General features: G+C 56.7%; 5 protein-coding genes across 5 annotated transcripts; 4 read left to right on the top strand and 1 right to left on the bottom strand.

Moving 5' to 3' along the window:
- Positions 1 to 164: 164 nt before the first annotated feature.
- GLRG_06939 (metallo-beta-lactamase superfamily protein) lies at positions 165 to 3238 on the bottom strand (the record flags this gene model as incomplete). The annotated part of the gene is made up of 5 exons (XM_008097479.1): positions 165 to 643; positions 737 to 1442; positions 1504 to 2635; positions 2939 to 3036; positions 3086 to 3238. 5 exons carry the CDS (start codon positions 3236 to 3238, stop codon positions 165 to 167), a joined length of 2568 nt encoding a protein of 855 aa, XP_008095670.1.
- Positions 3239 to 3922: 684 nt separating this feature from the next.
- Positions 3923 to 5871, top strand: GLRG_06938 (uncharacterized protein; the record flags this gene model as incomplete). The annotated part of the gene is made up of 2 exons (XM_008097478.1): positions 3923 to 5162; positions 5213 to 5871. The coding sequence occupies 2 exons, from the start codon at positions 3923 to 3925 to the stop codon at positions 5869 to 5871; spliced, it is 1899 nt and encodes a 632-aa protein (XP_008095669.1).
- A 2044-nt stretch (positions 5872 to 7915) lies between these two features.
- On the top strand, positions 7916 to 9247 carry GLRG_06937 (uncharacterized protein; the record flags this gene model as incomplete). The annotated part of the gene is made up of 4 exons (XM_008097477.1): positions 7916 to 8125; positions 8204 to 8915; positions 8974 to 9122; positions 9179 to 9247. 4 exons carry the CDS (start codon positions 7916 to 7918, stop codon positions 9245 to 9247), a joined length of 1140 nt encoding a protein of 379 aa, XP_008095668.1.
- A 645-nt stretch (positions 9248 to 9892) lies between these two features.
- On the top strand, positions 9893 to 10544 carry GLRG_06936 (uncharacterized protein; the record flags this gene model as incomplete). Its single annotated transcript, XM_008097476.1, has 2 exons — positions 9893 to 10016; positions 10120 to 10544. 2 exons carry the CDS (start codon positions 9893 to 9895, stop codon positions 10542 to 10544), a joined length of 549 nt encoding a protein of 182 aa, XP_008095667.1.
- A 499-nt stretch (positions 10545 to 11043) lies between these two features.
- On the top strand, positions 11044 to 12126 carry GLRG_06935 (carbon-nitrogen hydrolase; the record flags this gene model as incomplete). The annotated part of the gene is made up of 3 exons (XM_008097475.1): positions 11044 to 11055; positions 11124 to 11216; positions 11347 to 12126. The coding sequence occupies 3 exons, from the start codon at positions 11044 to 11046 to the stop codon at positions 12124 to 12126; spliced, it is 885 nt and encodes a 294-aa protein (XP_008095666.1).
- Positions 12127 to 15807: the final 3681 nt, after the last annotated feature.

The following is a 15807-nucleotide window of genomic DNA, read 5'->3' as shown; positions in this document are numbered from 1 at the left end:
TGTAACATAGCTCGATGCAAAAGAACATTCGGCTTTTATTCTCTCGCATGCAACCGTAGGTCTTTGTGATTGTGACTGCGACTGCATGACTGCAACTACTCTACACACCACATCAACGCCGTAACAGAAGAACGCCACACCCGTCCATTTTGAGATCATCAAATCTATCCCCAGAGTGGAGCCGTAACCTCAGCAGCATGCTCGCACACACGTCTGACGCGGTCAGCGAATGCCTTGTGGCTGCACTCGACCTCCAAATCCTCCAACCAGACGACGGCCTCCATCTTGTCGACCTTGATGCGGATTCCGGGCACGGGGATGCCGATCTTGTGAAGGCGCTCAATTTCGGCCCGGCGGCGCGCCGCCAGCTTATCCTCCTGCTGGGCGTCGTCACCCGAGACGTCCATCGAAGTGTCCTCGCCATCTTCCTTGATCGCCTTGACGGCCGTAGCGTCTTCGTCGGCGTCTCCCTCGCCCTGCGACGGGAGGCGCGGCTCGGCAACGGGGTTGACGTTGTCGGCGCCGAACTGGGCCTCGAGGAACATGAGGAAGCGCTCGAGGCGCTCCGGGGCCGAGACGTTTGCGTGGGGGTTCTTGGGGAGCGGGGAAGGGGCGTGGTCGTGCGTGTGAGAACTTGCGGAGCCTGTAAAACTATTAGACTTTTCTGCGTTGAGGAAAGAATTGAAGACTGGGGAATAGGAAAGCCAAGAAGGGAGGGTTAAAGAAAAAGACGTACGTTTGACGGCGGCGGGACTGCTTTCGATAGAGAAGAGGCATGCCATGACGGCGTCGGCGATGCCGTCGTTGAGCATGTTCCCCTCCCACTCCAGCTCCACCTCGCCGTCGCTGCGATACCGCACGGCGACACAGCCCATGACCAGGTATGCCGCAACGGGATGGGCGACCTCCTCGTCAGCCTCTTCTTGCTTCTGACTATCCTCCTGCATCTCGTGGTCCTCGTTGTCCTCGGTCTTGGTCCCGTTCCCGTTGGCGACCGTACCGTCTTTAGCGGCCTTGGGGACCTTGCGCATCTCGGGGAGCTCTTCGACGCTGCCGAACACGCCCTCAAGGCCCCAGCGGACGAGGTCGATGCCGGCGGCCGTAAGACGGAGGCGTTGCTTGCAGGTGATCGTTGTGGTGTTGAGGCCGGCGTACTCACGCAGGTCCTCCGGGGCCATGAGGGAGAGCTTGAAATCGTTCTGGACGAGAACGCCTGTAACAAGCTGCTGCTGCTGCTGCGTGGGCGAAGACAGGGAGGTCGGGGGAGGGATAGTAGCGAGCTTACCGACGACCTTGGCCATCTTGTCCTGCTTGAAGGGGATGCGGAGCTCCTCGCAGTTCTTGGGGCTGAACACCTTGACCTTTTGGGTCTTGCCGGCATTCAGGGACAGAAGCTTGGACTTGAGACGCATCATGTTATGCTGTTCGCCGTGGACGAGAATCTGAAGGGCGTCAGTCGATTCGCTACGTGCAGTTGGGGAACCAAGGAAAACGACTGCTTACCACAACGGGTGCCGCGACCTCCTCAATAAACTCGCGGTTCTCCGTGCCGTCGACGTGTGCGGCAAACGAGTACTCGGCGACGCTGCACCGGCGTGGGATGAAGAGCTTCTCACTTTCGCCGCCGGGCCCGCGCCGGGCTCCAGCTGTCGTGCGGCTCATGACGGCCTGGATCTGGTCGGGTTCCTGCATAATCTGCTTCGCCATGGTGCCCTCGACACTGTAACCGGTGATAATAACGCCGTTCTTGTCATTCGGGGCCCAGCGCTCGAGAAGCTCACGGCTGACGCCGTTCTGTAGCATACCAGGGCTGGCCAGCATGACGCAGCCGCCAACGTCGTCGAAGCGGTCGAGGTTCTTGAGGGAGCGGATGTACTTGAAGTCCCAAGGACCCCCCTTTCCGGAACCGTCGCCTGAGGCCTCGGCCTCTGCCATGCGCTCGCGGAAGAGGCGCTTGATATTGTCGTTCATGGCGCCGACGTAAGTCTGGTAGACGACCATACACTTGCGGGCGAGGTTACTGGCGTAGTAGATGGGGAACTTTTGGAACTCGGCGTGCTTGCCCCAGTACTCGTCCAGAATCAGAAGCAGCTCCTGGGCTCGTCCGAGAGCGAAGACAGGCATCAAGACCCTGCCGCCGCGGTTGAGGATACTGGTGATGGACTTCATCAGAGCCTGTTCTCGTTCGAGTCGGGGCACGTGTGAGGCAATGCCGTAGGTCGACTCAGTGATGAGGACGTCAATCTTGACGCCCTTGGGCACTTCGGCGGAGACCAGATGCCTATCCTGTTCGCGGGAGTAGTCTCCGGTGAAGAAGATTTTGAGACCGGCGATTTCAATGAGAAACATGGCAGCCCCGAGAACATGGCCGGCAGGATAGGGGGTAATGCGGATAGAGGAGATGGTGTGTGTCGTATGATAGTCGATAGCCTCAATTTGGGGGAAGGTGTTCAGATGGTCTGCCTCCGTATATACTGGTTGTGAGGTCGGGTTGGACGAGGTGTTTCCAACACGAACACTGTCCTGGATGAGCCATTTGTAGATAGCCTTTGTGGGATGGGTCATGAAGACTCGTCCTCTAAAGTTCGTCTTGGACAATACATATGGTAATGAAGCAGCGTGGTCGACGTGAAAACTATCGTCCCATTAGCAACCTGGATCAGCGCAAAGTATCTACAGCGACGCCCTGGAACGACGCCGAGAGCTATCACAATGACGAGGACGACAAGGCAAGGCAGGGTGAGGAAAAGAAGTTTTGTATTGTTTCTGTGTACAGGAATGAAATAGTATAAGAGGCGTAGCAAAAGGCTCCATCAGGGTACCAGAGTCACCAAAGGGCGCCGTCCCGAGCCAAGGGCATGATCCCGTATATTGTTTTTCAAGTCGTTCACTGCCTTGCCCTGTGATCCAACAGCATATGGGGGAAAAGGGGGCTTACTGGCTGATTAGGAGCACGTCGACGGTACTGAGATCGAAATCGTCGAAGAAGGGAAGCGCCGCGAGGCCGTCGTAAGCTGGGTGCTGGCCGGCATCGAGCTACGAGAACATCAGTATCTGCTCGTCTGGCGGGAAGGGGGTTTCGTACCATAACCGTCTTTCCTTTGTATTGGATGATATGACACGACCTGCCGACTTCGTTTCCACCCCCGAGGCAGAGAAACATCAGCTCGTCTGCAGGATCTACTGGTTCGTCAGAGACTGTAGCCGCCATGGCCGAGGCTTTTCTCTTCGCCGCCATGATTGTAAGTGCGATTGTCGCAGACAGCGAGGAAGAAAACTACGGTGTGCAATTGTCGCACCGAATGGTGACCGTCGTTGACCCTATCAGCTCATCTGCAACAGCTCAGCCCTGTGCGCGATGTTTCGTCAACGGGAACGGCCCTCCCTCAACGAAGAGCAGAGGAGTAGGGATGTGGAGCGACACAAAGGCGAGGATGCTGGAGTGACGCGCAGGTGCTAAAGGGGTCGCGTAAAAGTTGACCGCAGCTCTTGTTCAACTGGAGCTTCAGCCTAGACGCTCAGGCCATTCTGCGCGGGATTGGAGAAGAGGCTGGTCTGTCACGTGACTTTAAATTTACGCGGTTCTCAGTTCCGCCTGGAAACAGCGCCTCCTTCCAAATACTCACCATCCCGTCACGCTTGATATCACCCAACGATCAACAGTTCACAACATCGCGATCGCGAAAACATCGAGCTCAAGCTGTAGCAAATAATCAACAGATACGATTCGACCTCGAGAATTCATTGTCTGGGCGATACGACACACAGCAGATGGGCAGAGTCGCGTAAGGATTGCCCAGGCTGTTTGGCCTGCTGAGCTTCATCGGAGCGGCTTCTGATTAACCTCTTGTTTCGACCTACTGGAATCTATTCCTCGACGTATTGTAATAACGCAGAAAATATGGCGCAGTCGCAGCCTCAGATGCCGCAGAGGGCGTTCTCACCTCCTCAACCCTCCCCCTCTCCCGCCGCTACGCAAGCCGGTTTTGCGCTTCCTCCTAATAAACGACCGCGTCTTTCACCTGGCGCAACCCCACAACCCGAATCTCCTTACTCTACTTCACCTTACGCGGCAAGCCCGGGCGCTCCGGTGACACCTTCCACGGCTGCGACGTCCGCCGGTTCTCCCATCTACCCCAACGCGGCGCAACAGCAACAACAGCAGCAGCAGCAACCTGTGACACCAGGCTATGCGACACCATACGCGAACGGCACCACCACCTCAGCTCTTGCTTTGCCGGACACCCGACCGACCCCTCCTCCGCAAGTTTCTACCCCTCAACCGCCGGCGCCACCTACCCTCCCTCAATACACCACGGCGACTTTGGCACTCGGCACCAACACACCAGGCACGCCAGTCATGCAGCAACCGTCGACCCCCGGAGCTATGGGTCCACCCTCCAGACCCCCCGACCGACCGCAAAAGGAGTACGAATACGACGTGACCGACTCATTGGCCGGTACTGGCATCGACCTGCGCGCCGAAGAGCAGTTTCTCTCTGAACTCTACGTCCCTGAGTCGAGAACCGGCTATCCTCCTTACCCCCCAGGCAATAAGGGTAGCTTTTATGGTGCAGGTCCAGCAAACCAGCCTGCTCAGCAGGCTGGCACTGATTCTCAGAATCAACTGGTGGCACAAGCGGCGGAGAAAGCTTGGCAGGAGTCCGCGAAGCGTCTGGCTCAGACTAGGACTATGGAGCTTAACAACGCGTTTCTGCAAGTACCCGTCGTCTTCCGAAAGGCGGAGAAGTTTGCCAAGGACCAGGGTCTATCGCTTAACCTAGAGGTTAAGAACAGCAACCAGCCGATGGGTCGGATGCGCCTGCCAGAGGAGTTTCCGGCGCCTAATGTGACCGTTAGCACTAAGAGCGGGCCCGACTCTACCGTGGTGACGACTTCGGGGACATGGATTCCTCAGGAGGCTTTCTTGGTGGACCAGTTGGCTCTGCTTTCCCTCGCCACCAAGCAGCGACTTAGGACCCTCATGGAGGACTCGAATCGGATTGCTCGGATTCGACAAGCATCGTCCCATGGCGAGGTCCCCGAGGAGTGGCAGACGGCAGCGGCTCCGCTGAAGAGCATCCCGGAAACGCAGGGAGAGGACGTGACACAGCAAACAGCAACTGAAGACGGCGCTAGCCCCCGCACAAGCGCTCAGAAGCGTCAGTACATATGGTACTCATATGCTTTCAGTATGTTGACTCTTATACAGGCCCTCTTGAAAACGCTTCCTCCAGCCAGCCCAGCAAGGTGCAGAAGGTCGCAGCCACGAATACAATGAGCCACACTGTTCGAGAAGTGGGCAAGGCTGAACGAGAATGGGAAGAGAGACGGTTGCGGAAGCGCAATGCCCGCAAAGATGGAACTACCGAGGCCGCGTCAACGCCATCCCGCGCCGGCTCGGTTGCGCCTGGTACCCCCGGTGGTTCAGCGCCAGATTCGGAAAAGTCCATCTCGAAGAAGGAGCAGAAGAAACTCGATGCTGTTAAAAAGGCAGAGGCTAGCAGCCACGCCAATCAGAACATCACGAGTAGCATGTTCGTTGGCATGCCCAAGACGGGATCACTATTCGGAAAGAAGAAGGGCGGCAAGTCGTACTCGTGGATGACGGGCGGCGCCAGTGGTGCTAGCACACCGAGAATGGGCACGCCCGGAAAGCCGGGTGGCGCAGCCGCTCCGGGGCCCCCGGCGCCGGTGAACCACGCCCTGACAGTCGAGGGGAGGGCACGGCTCGGCAGTTGGCGCGAAGACAAGGAAAAGGGCAAGAACATCCAATTGCGAGACTGGGTGGCGGCCCTAGAGGGTGACGAGATTGAGTTGCGAGCTATGCAGGCGGCATACGACAAGCTGGACACATCGGACCCCAAGTAAGGACTGGATAACGTTCGACGCGGTCAGCAATCTGCGCTTGGCAAGCCTTCTCGAGACATATCGGATTCATAGGAGTAGCTCAAACTCCGTGTTGTATTTTTATCATTTTAGCATGGCGTTACGCAGAAAGCATGGTCAAGACGGACGGTCGGCTGCATAGTAGCTCTTTACGGAAGGGGGACAAAAACGATGCCAACCAACTGGGGCCACGATGACGCAGAGACACCAGGCCTTCGGATCATGGGGAGAGGATGGCCTCTTTCTTACCTGTAATGCGCCTCAGAGGCAGACAGCGAGAGCTTCAGTTAGTGTCTGATCTCACAAAAAACAAGAAATTAGTAAATACCTTCAAATACTCCAGCTGTGCCTGCTAACTACCTATACATACCACCAGCCCGGGAGTTCGGCGTTCAGCGATGGCTGGGATGTGAGTAAGCAGCCACCGAGTATCTCATCCAAATTCTCGATTTGACCGCTCATCCTCAGCCGGCAATCTCGACTGCAGATCTGCATCCGACTCGCAGTCACTGGTCTAGAGGATTTGTCAAAAAATTTGTCATGGCATAGCACACCTTTGTGGAGGACCATGATGTCGTGACGTCCGGATGATCAATGGTCATCGTCGTTCGAGTCTTTTCGAGATCGCGGGTCAGCCTCCTTCCTGCCCGTCTTTTCCGCTTTGAGCAGTTGCAGAGCCAAAAAGTTCATGTGGTTCGGGGCTGACATGTCAGTGTGTATCACATTTGTATTTGAATAAGAAGCGTGCTACATTATCAATGGCTGGTTGCTGTGGAGGAGAATGGCCACCGTGACTTTGGTTTTCGTTTTGGTTTAACGTAGGAGATCGGAGTATTACATTGGCCCGAGCGACCATTCGGTTGTCAAACGCCGTCTTCGGCTGACTAGTACTCATGTGTAGAAAATCTTATCTCATGGCGGAGTTCCTCCGGAGAACGTGAGAGGGGATGACTGAGCCTTCTGCAGCAGCGCCGCCCCTCGGACTCATTCCAGAATTGGTAAGCTATGTGGGGACACAAAATGCAAGCTTCGTGGGGATCACAATGTCTTAGCATCGACGGCGCTTGGTTGGGTTGCTCCCGCTTAGACAGGGCGAGGCTAGCGAGTCTCCCTCATAGCTAATCATGTTCTACCTTGCCATTCGGCGCAGCTTCTGCTCTGCTGGAATCTGCGGCAATCTCAATGGAGCCGGTATCTGGTTTATCAACTGATGCTCGTCGGAACGGTTCCCTCCTCCCTCCTCCCTTGGACAATGCTTGAGGACCGGAGCCAAGACCGACTCGAGTACGGCCTGCGACCATGCCCCGAGGAATGAGATCATTTACGGAGCGAGCTATGCAGTAATTTCGGGTTCTCTCTCTCTCTGAGAATGGCGCTGAGTGAGTTGTCGCTTATTCTACGCTATTGTCCCTGTCTTGCAAGATAGACTTAGGGGCTGCAGAATGCTGAGGTCTCTGGGCTCGCTTCGGCACGCTTGGCTTGGCTACGCCGGTTCTTACTTTCTGAGTGCGTTTATGGATACCGTAGGTTCTTAGTATTGGTACGTTACAAATACTATCATGTCTAGAGTAGGGCTAGTGATTAGGCAGGGTGGGTTAGGGTTCGCGTAGGGTACTAGTATGAGTTTGCGTCAGGAGTATGTTATATTATCGGTGAGGAGACATGGTATCAAAAACGGACTCCTTGTTGCCCTAGTCGCCGCCTTTCTAATAGGCCACTAGTAAGCCCGTTGAGGATTCCAATTACATGCTGACATCGCGCGTGCATAAGCGGGCGGCGAGGGTGGAGGATCTGGTCGGCCTTCCGTATGGGCGGGTAGTGGTTTCTTTCCGGGCCATGCCGTCACCCTAACACAATACATTGATATGTGTGTCCTCGGGAAAGGATTGGCATATAAATATCTAGAGCATTATCCCTGAACTTTTGCTAGATGTTTGAAGTTGCCCCAACCACTACGACACAGTCAACCTTGCGTGTTCATACGCCTATTTCTGCTGTACATACAACCAAAAGGACGAATAGCATCATGGTGAACTTGATCTCACTCACGCTGCCGTTGGCCTTCGCAACCCTCGCAGCGACACGAGTGTGCCAAGACCTCACTGTCGAGGTATCCATCACAGCGAGGAACGGCGTCTTCAATATCTCGACCCCTGAGAACAACATCGACGTCACAAACTTCCTAGTCGGATCTGCAGAACAAGGAAGGAATGTATCAGCAGAGCACCTAGTTGGCGTAAGAGAAATACTAAATTTAGAATTCCAAGAAGCAGAAACAAAAATGAAGCCCTGGAGCTAACTTGCACATCTCTAGTACGCAAATGTCGGAGGTACTTACCAGCTTGCGTCAACGTACTGCAGCCCGAACTCTGGCCCCGGCCGCGTGCTCCAGATCCTAACCCACGGCATCGGCTTTGACCGCAGCTACTGGGACTTCCCCGCCAACGGCTACAACTACAGCTACGTCGGCTCAGCTGTGGACGACTACGGCTACTCGACCTTCTCCTGGGACCGTCTCGGCATCGCCGAGTCCTCGCACGGCGAGCCTATCAACGAGATCCAGGGCTTCCTCGAGCTAGCTGCCCTCAAGGCGCTAACGGACAAGCTGCGCGCTGGCACTCTGCCGGGGCTGAGCTGCACGTTCGATAAGATCGTCCACGTTGGGCACTCGTTCGGGTCTATTCACTCGTACGCGCTCACGGCAATGTACCCAGACATCTCGGACGGTGTTGTCCTCACGGGCTTTGCGGCAAACACAACCTTCTTCAACAACTTCCTGCTGGGCGGCGCCTTCATCCAGGCCGGCGGCGTCCCCTCGCTGAGCGACTACGCCCCTGGGTACCTGGCGTCCGCGTACGAGGGTGCTACACACGTTAACTTCTTTGCTCCTGGCAACTTTGACCCCGAGATCCTGACGGCGGCGTACAAGAGCGGTCAGCCGGTGACGTTCGGCGAGCTGCTGACCATCGGGGGAGAAGCCGGGTCGCCCAGCACGTTCGCGAAGCCCGTTCTTGTCATTACCGGTGGTAGGTTAAGCACAACAGTCGTGTGAATTTGCGCGCTGACTACGGTTTTCCTCTGCAGAGAAGGACCTTCCCTTTTGCGGAGGCAACTGCCTTGCAACTGGCAACCCCCAGCTGCCATCGATCCCGGCGGCTGTTGCTGCGGTCCTGAAGAATGCGACTCCGTTTGAGGCTTACGTCGTACCTGGCGTTGGCCACGGCCTGGCTCTCGTGAGATAACCTTTCTGATTTATTGTTCCCGCGCTTACCTTTTCATCTCTTTCCAGAGCTACTCTCATGTCGAGGTGACCAGCAAGATCCAGGATTTCCTCGCCCAGAACGGCCTGGGCAACTAGTCTCGACCCCTGAACATATTGTCTCGTGTATAATATCTCACCAAAGCCCGTTCAGTAGCAGTTAATTTCGGGAGATAGAGAAAGCGGGATTACGTACATAACCCAGAGCTGTCCCGAGAATGGAGCTCGCTCTATAGTAATCAACGATGCGCATGTAATGTTTCCGTCTAGCCTCGTAGGGTTGATTACACATGCGATGAATATGGTGTTGAACGCAACAGCGTTGAAATCATGCTTATTATCTCCAGATGCGTCACTGGCCGTTGGAAGAATGACGTTGGCCTAGGTAGCCCGCATTTGGCTCGACGAATCGACGAGGCTACTAGTCAACCGGCTTGCCCGAATCTGACGTGAGACAGCACATGAGCGTGAACTCATTCGACCTCTCATTAAACGCAGTCACACACTACCACTTGGGTTCCAGAGTGTTTTCACAGCCATCATAAACCTTCTTCCAAAGGCTCTCTCTCTCTCTCTCTCTCTCTCTCTCTCTCTCTCTCTCTCTGCGGGTGTGTGTGTGTGTGTGTATGTTTCGGATGCGAGACGTCTACTAGCAAGTATACAACTCTGGTCTCAAAGGCAACCCAAGACGCCACGGAGCAGGATTTTGAAACCCGGACCGACGAAGCTCAGGATCTACGCAAGATGCTCGCCAGCAAACTCCAAGAGCCTCGCGGGCCATTGTCGCCCGCGATACCCGTCGTGGTCTGCGGAAAGATGGAGCAGGTCGGTGGCAAAGTCATCGCCGGTCTGATGCCGGAATACGACGGTAAGCCAGGAACAGACGGGCGCCCTTCCTAACCTTCCGACGATCCCTCCCCCCTTCTCTCTCCATATTGTTCGCGACATCTCCAATGATTACATATACGCAGCACAATCTGGTGACTGGATTGACACTAACACCTCTCCAAAAGTCATCCACTTCGTCACGTCGCCTGCTTCGGGCGCCGTGATCCTCCCCGCCCTCCTCGCCTCCCGACCCTTACCCTCCCATCCGGACACCAGCACGATCGGAAGCGGCAACTACGCCGCCGCCCCTCGCGCCGTGATTCTCGGCGGCGCCTTCGACGACGCCGCGACGGCAGTTCTTCAGGAGGCGGTCGCCGACGCGCGGGCGCGGGCGTCGGCGGACGTGCGGACGGTCCCCTGGCTGAGGCAGGACTCGAGCAAGCCGGCGCCGCCGCGGGGAGGGCCTGGGTACGGCGAGGCCATAGTCGCGAGGGTGAGGAAGGCACTGGCGAGGCTGGAGGGGGAGGGGAAGCTCGATGGGAACTATGGAGGGGACGAGTGGTACTGAAGCGCGCGGTCGGTCGTGCGCCCTTCTGGCCGTTTAGTACTGGGCGTACAGAGTTCACTTGAACTCGACGGTATGAACAGGCTTCCAAGAGATGACCAGGCATAGAATTCAAGGTCTTGTCGAGATCTAGCTTCGTTCGTCTCATCTTGCTGAGCGTAATGACCGGGGGGATGGACGCCGATGGGGGTTGGGACAGCTCTTTACCCCGCTGCAACCCACCGTGAGATAAGTGATAAGATGGAGGGGTCACCGCCCGAGAATCAACGTCGATGGGCGCTTCCACCATCCAACCAACTCAGACAAGTCCACGTTACATGGAAGATTGTCACCGCTCATAGCTGCATACACCACACGCACCTAACCCATAAACAGCCCGAGTCGTGAACGCCACGTGGACGGCCTAGACACCATTCAAAAGGTTGACAACTCAGGCATCCCTCCACTTTCCCAGATCTTCCCGTCCCAAGGAGCATCCCGGACTCCCGTCTCATCTCGTATCATGGCGATCGCGGTAACGGCCATCCCAAAAGCCTTCAGCCACGTGGTCGCCGCGGTTCACTGACATTCGTACCATGATAGGCTGTTGGTCAGATCTGCTCGACGGCATCGCTGTCGCACAACCTCGAGCAATGCGTGAGGCTGGTCGCCAAGGCGGCCTCAGGTGGCGCAAAGGTACGGTTGCTCCCCCTTGCATCTTGGTCCAACAAGAATGCCTATGGCTTGCTGCACGACACGAAACCCCTCCCAGGGACAGTGAGACAACTGGAGCCTAGGAACACCCGCGGCTGACACGCCACCTTAGGTCCTCTTCCTCCCTGAAGCCTCGGACTACATCGCCTCGAACCCCCAAGAGTCCCTCTCCCTCGGCCAGCCGCAGTCCAAGTCCCCGTTCGTGCTAGGTCTCCGGGAGGCGGCAAAGACCCACTCCCTCGCCGTCAGCGTCGGGATCCACGTGCCCATCCCCGAGGCCGCCCCGGAGGCCTCGACGTCAGTCTCGAAGCTCCTCAACCGCAGCCTCTGGATCAACGCCGACGGCACCGTCAATGAGGCCGCGACCTACGACAAGCTTCACCTCTTCGACTTCGGCGCCCTCCGCGAGAGTGCAACTGTCCAGGCGGGCACCTCGCTGACACGTCCGTTCCCCACCCCCGTCGGCCGCGTCGGCAGTCTCATCTGCTTCGACCTTCGATTCCCCGAGCCGGCCCTCGCGCTGACGCACCCGGGCCCGAGGAGCCCCTTCGTCGACCCCGCTGTCGGGCCCGCCCAGGTCCTGCTGTACCCCTCCGCCTTCACCATTCGGACGGGCCAGGCGCACTGGGAGACGCTCCTACGGGCCCGCGCCATCGAGACGCAGAGTTGGGTCATCGCCGCGGCGCAAGTGGGCGCGCACAACCCAAAGCGGAGCAGTTACGGGCACAGCATGGTCGTCGACCCCTGGGGCCGGGTGAGGCTTGAGCTCGGTGGTGTGGACGGTGAGGGCGGGGCGGTAGAGGGCGCCGAGGGGGCCGTTGGCTTCGTGGATGTGGACCTGGACGAGTGGGCGAGGGTGAGGGAGGGCATGCCGCTGGCCAGACGCACGTGAGTCGTCTTTCACTTTTTGTCCGCAGCTTTCTTCTTCCACCGCCCTTACACCCCCCCTTGGGCATCGTATCTCTTCGTGTGAGGGAGCGAGTGGCCCACCCCCCTACCCCCCCTATGGGTGTGTTGTCTCGTTTACCACCATCTTCCTCCTTTTTGCTTCCCCGTCGGCCGGGTGTCTTCCCCATCGTGCATTCGTACCAGTGGGATGGTTTGACTAATCTCTGAATAGCGATGTGTACCCTGAAATCTGATTACCCCTGGAACAGGTGATCTGTCACATTCCCGACAGGCAGGGCCTGGTTCGGGAGCCGGTACTGCATATAAACTACAAAGTACTACAAAGTACTATAGTACGGGCACAATGCGCGAAGGGACTAGGTCTCAGGAGTCCATGCTAGTGAGCCTCGCCGGGGACGACGGGAGACGAGCACGGGTATGGCATCGGGCCTGGCAGTCGGTAACACCGCAGCGCGGGTCCTGGAAGCTCCAGGGCAGGGTGGGGATATCTCCAGGGGTGAATGCGTACCCGTAGTTTGGGTATGTAGTTTAGTGTATAAAGGTAGACTGTTCCGGTCAGCCGGCACGTATGCGGATGTTCCAGAAGGGGAGCCTCGATATTCCAAGATGGGGACACTCGAGATGATGAGTTGTGGTTCCTGGCCGGGATACTTGTCGTACTGTACCTTGACAACAGGCCCAGAGGGTCTCCATGCTTGCAGGGCGGAAAATGAGATGGGATCCACGCCGGTGAGGCCTCACCGAGACAGCGACGTGCCACTGAGATGCTGGATTCGGTCCGGTGGACGGTCCCGGCAGAGCAATCAACCTTTTCCCAAAGGCCAGGTTAGGCCGGGCTCCTTTGGGGGGGGGGAGGGGAGGTGTCGATGCGTCCCCCGGCAGTTGCCAGACCGAAAGGAAGCCCAATTTCACAGAAATATCCATGGCAACGTCCCCCGGTGAGCCGGTGAGTCAACATCCCAGGGTGTTTGTCTCTCTGTGTTTTCGCTTCCCAAAGCCCCATGTCACCGGGGGAAAGGGGGCCGCCGGCGGATTCGGCGCTGGGTTCGTTCCAGCGGTCCCTTCACAGTGGCAATAAGCTCCTCCCAGCACCGGGGGGAAGGGCCGTAGCGCACCGCGCAGGCATACGTGTACACCATGGTAAACTGCTACCAGGTATGTATAAGCTAGTAGCGTAGTAGGGCAGGGGGCCCCCAACGGTTTTGAAATTTGGTGGTCTCGGTCAAGGGAGGGGCGTGCTGTCGCTGTGCTGAACCACTGGACTGTTGGGCGGGTAATTTTGGCCAGACTACCCAGCCCTTGCTGGAGCGGTTGGGTCTCTCAAGCCCCCCCACTAGAAGAAGGTGAAGAAGGAAAAAGAGGAGCGAGCTAGAAGGACAGTCTGAAATTCTAATCAACATGGTAAAATTAAGAAAGACACAAACGAGATCCACAGCTTGCTTCAGCCGGGGCGACGCGACAAGGGGGAGGGGTGTGGTATCCGGTATTGGGTTCAAAGTCGCCGTCGGAGCCATGATGGCAGCTTGTGCGGAATGGAGTTCGTTTAGGACGGCACCGTTTCCCACTGGTTGATGTTGACCGGGTCCCTCCTTGTCTCCCAATGATCCGTCAGGTCCCCTCGGCAGCCCGGAATCCATGCCCCGGCTACGGTGACCGCATGACGGGTAGAGAGGAGGATAGCCGTAAGAGACCGGAAAGGATTCGGGGCAAATGTACTCGGTACAGGTAGGTGGTACCTTCTTTACGGATACGTCATGGGTAACCCGTCTTTGCTTCCCCCCCTTGATCCCGGAAATCCGAGAAGGAAAGCAAAAAGAAGCGGATAAAGGAGCTTTTCCAAAACCACCGCCCTGGGAGATTTTGTCGGTTTGGGATATGCAGAAGTCATGACTACCCCCTCCCCTGTGGATTTTCAGTCATGGACACATCACAGGGTCACTTCTCGAGGGGGGCTGTTATTTTCCCGAGACCAGGGCAAGGAAGGACGTAGAGGTCACCTTTGTCTCTCGCTTCTCACCGAATTTCCGGATTCCCTTTATTCCACCTGCCCCCCGTCGTCAAGGGGACCTTCGAGAAGGAAGCAAGGACCATCACGGAACAAACATTTATAGAGGTTGGGGACGACGGAGGCCGGGTATAGGACCGGGCTATGCCGTACGTTTGGGAAAATGTGCTCGAGTACGTACCGGACGACCCACGGCACCCAGGGGCCGAAAGGGGTGGCGGAAGATGGGATGAAACGTTCTCTTGCTTGTCAAAATATCCCGTCCACTCAGTCTCGTCGACCACGGCCGCTCTCCTTGGCTGAGCGGCGAACAAAATGGTCGGAGAGTTTGTTGGGTGGGGGCCAGATCCGTCTTTGTCGTCTCCCTCGGATGAGACTTATGAAGAGTAAGGACGAGGACAAGGAGAAGGACAACCCGACCGCTTGGTTGAGACGTCGCATTCCCCCGGAACTACCTTAACGTCCACGCCCCCGAAAGCGAGACGGGGAATGTTGCGTACACGACACGTCCTTCTCCAAGCGAGCCAAGACCGCCGCATCGAGGCTCTTGGGTGGGGGGAGGAAGCCACAGCCACCGCGTCAGGGCCCCAGAATAGAATGACTGACAAGAAAGTCTCATGTCGCTGGGCTGTTTCCTTCGTGCCTTCCCCGCTCCAGTGGTGCCACGACGAGGAGGTGGTGTCTGAGGCTGTTATGGAACACCATGCGACGGCCATGTTTCCATGCTCTCTCGACCCCGGCCGCTACGTAGACCACGGCGGGATGTTGGGGCACGGCCAAGACGGGACACGCGAGGAAGAGCTTGCGACCATATGGGGGCCTTGCAGGCGGTACGGCCGGGCTTTCTTTTCTTTTTTTCCAAGCTATTGCCGCCGTTGTTATATGATGACATGTTTGACACGCCGACACAGGGCACCCGAAAAGGGATGAGGCAGGGACGAGGGTTGATGCGAGGTTGAGGCGCGGCAAAGTACAATCGCAGCCAAGAGTTCCCAAGTTTTCGGTTGGGGTTTGTCGCACATGCAGGCGAGAGAGAGAAAGAGGAAGGAAGAAGATACGTACCTCAATGTGGTGTGAGCACACAGCTGCGACTCTATCTAGGGTCCTGTGCATGTAGCCAATGGTACGGACCAGGCAAGTGACAAACAAACCACATGTGTCTGTTGGTTGCCACATGGCACAGTGTGTGTGTGTGTTTGTTGCAAACTTGCATGTTTCTGTCGGTTGTTGGTCGTTGATTGACAGTTGGTTGTTGATGAGGAAAGTTTGTGCAGGTGTCATTTCGCACAGCCAATGGCGGGCAAACAAGCCACCAACTGACACAACGAGCAGGAGGCTGGGCGCGCCAAATAACAGACTAGATTCTCGAGCAGCGTAAACAGCTGCAGACTCGGTCAGTCATTTGCGTCCGCCGGCGACGTACGTACAGCGGAGAGCCATGACACTCGGTTCCCACGGGCTCTAGAACCGGAAAGAGGTTCCGCTTAGGGGAACAGTCCTCGAGGGGGGTTTTTTTTTTTTTCAAAAAAAAAAAAAAAAAAGAAGAACAGACGAGGAAAAGAAAGAAAATCAAGCGATAAACAAGGTCGAGAACAGCCCTAATGCTTTACTACTGTGTTACCTAATCACCTACTGTACGTACAAAGAGTGCAATCCCCG

The sequence above is a fragment of the Colletotrichum graminicola genome (genome assembly GCF_000149035.1).
Source record: "Colletotrichum graminicola M1.001 genomic scaffold supercont1.26, whole genome shotgun sequence".
Taxonomy (NCBI): Eukaryota; Fungi; Ascomycota; class Sordariomycetes; order Glomerellales; family Glomerellaceae; genus Colletotrichum; species Colletotrichum graminicola.
Note: the sequence above shows the minus strand (reverse complement) of the source record. Positions and strands in the feature narration are given on the sequence as shown.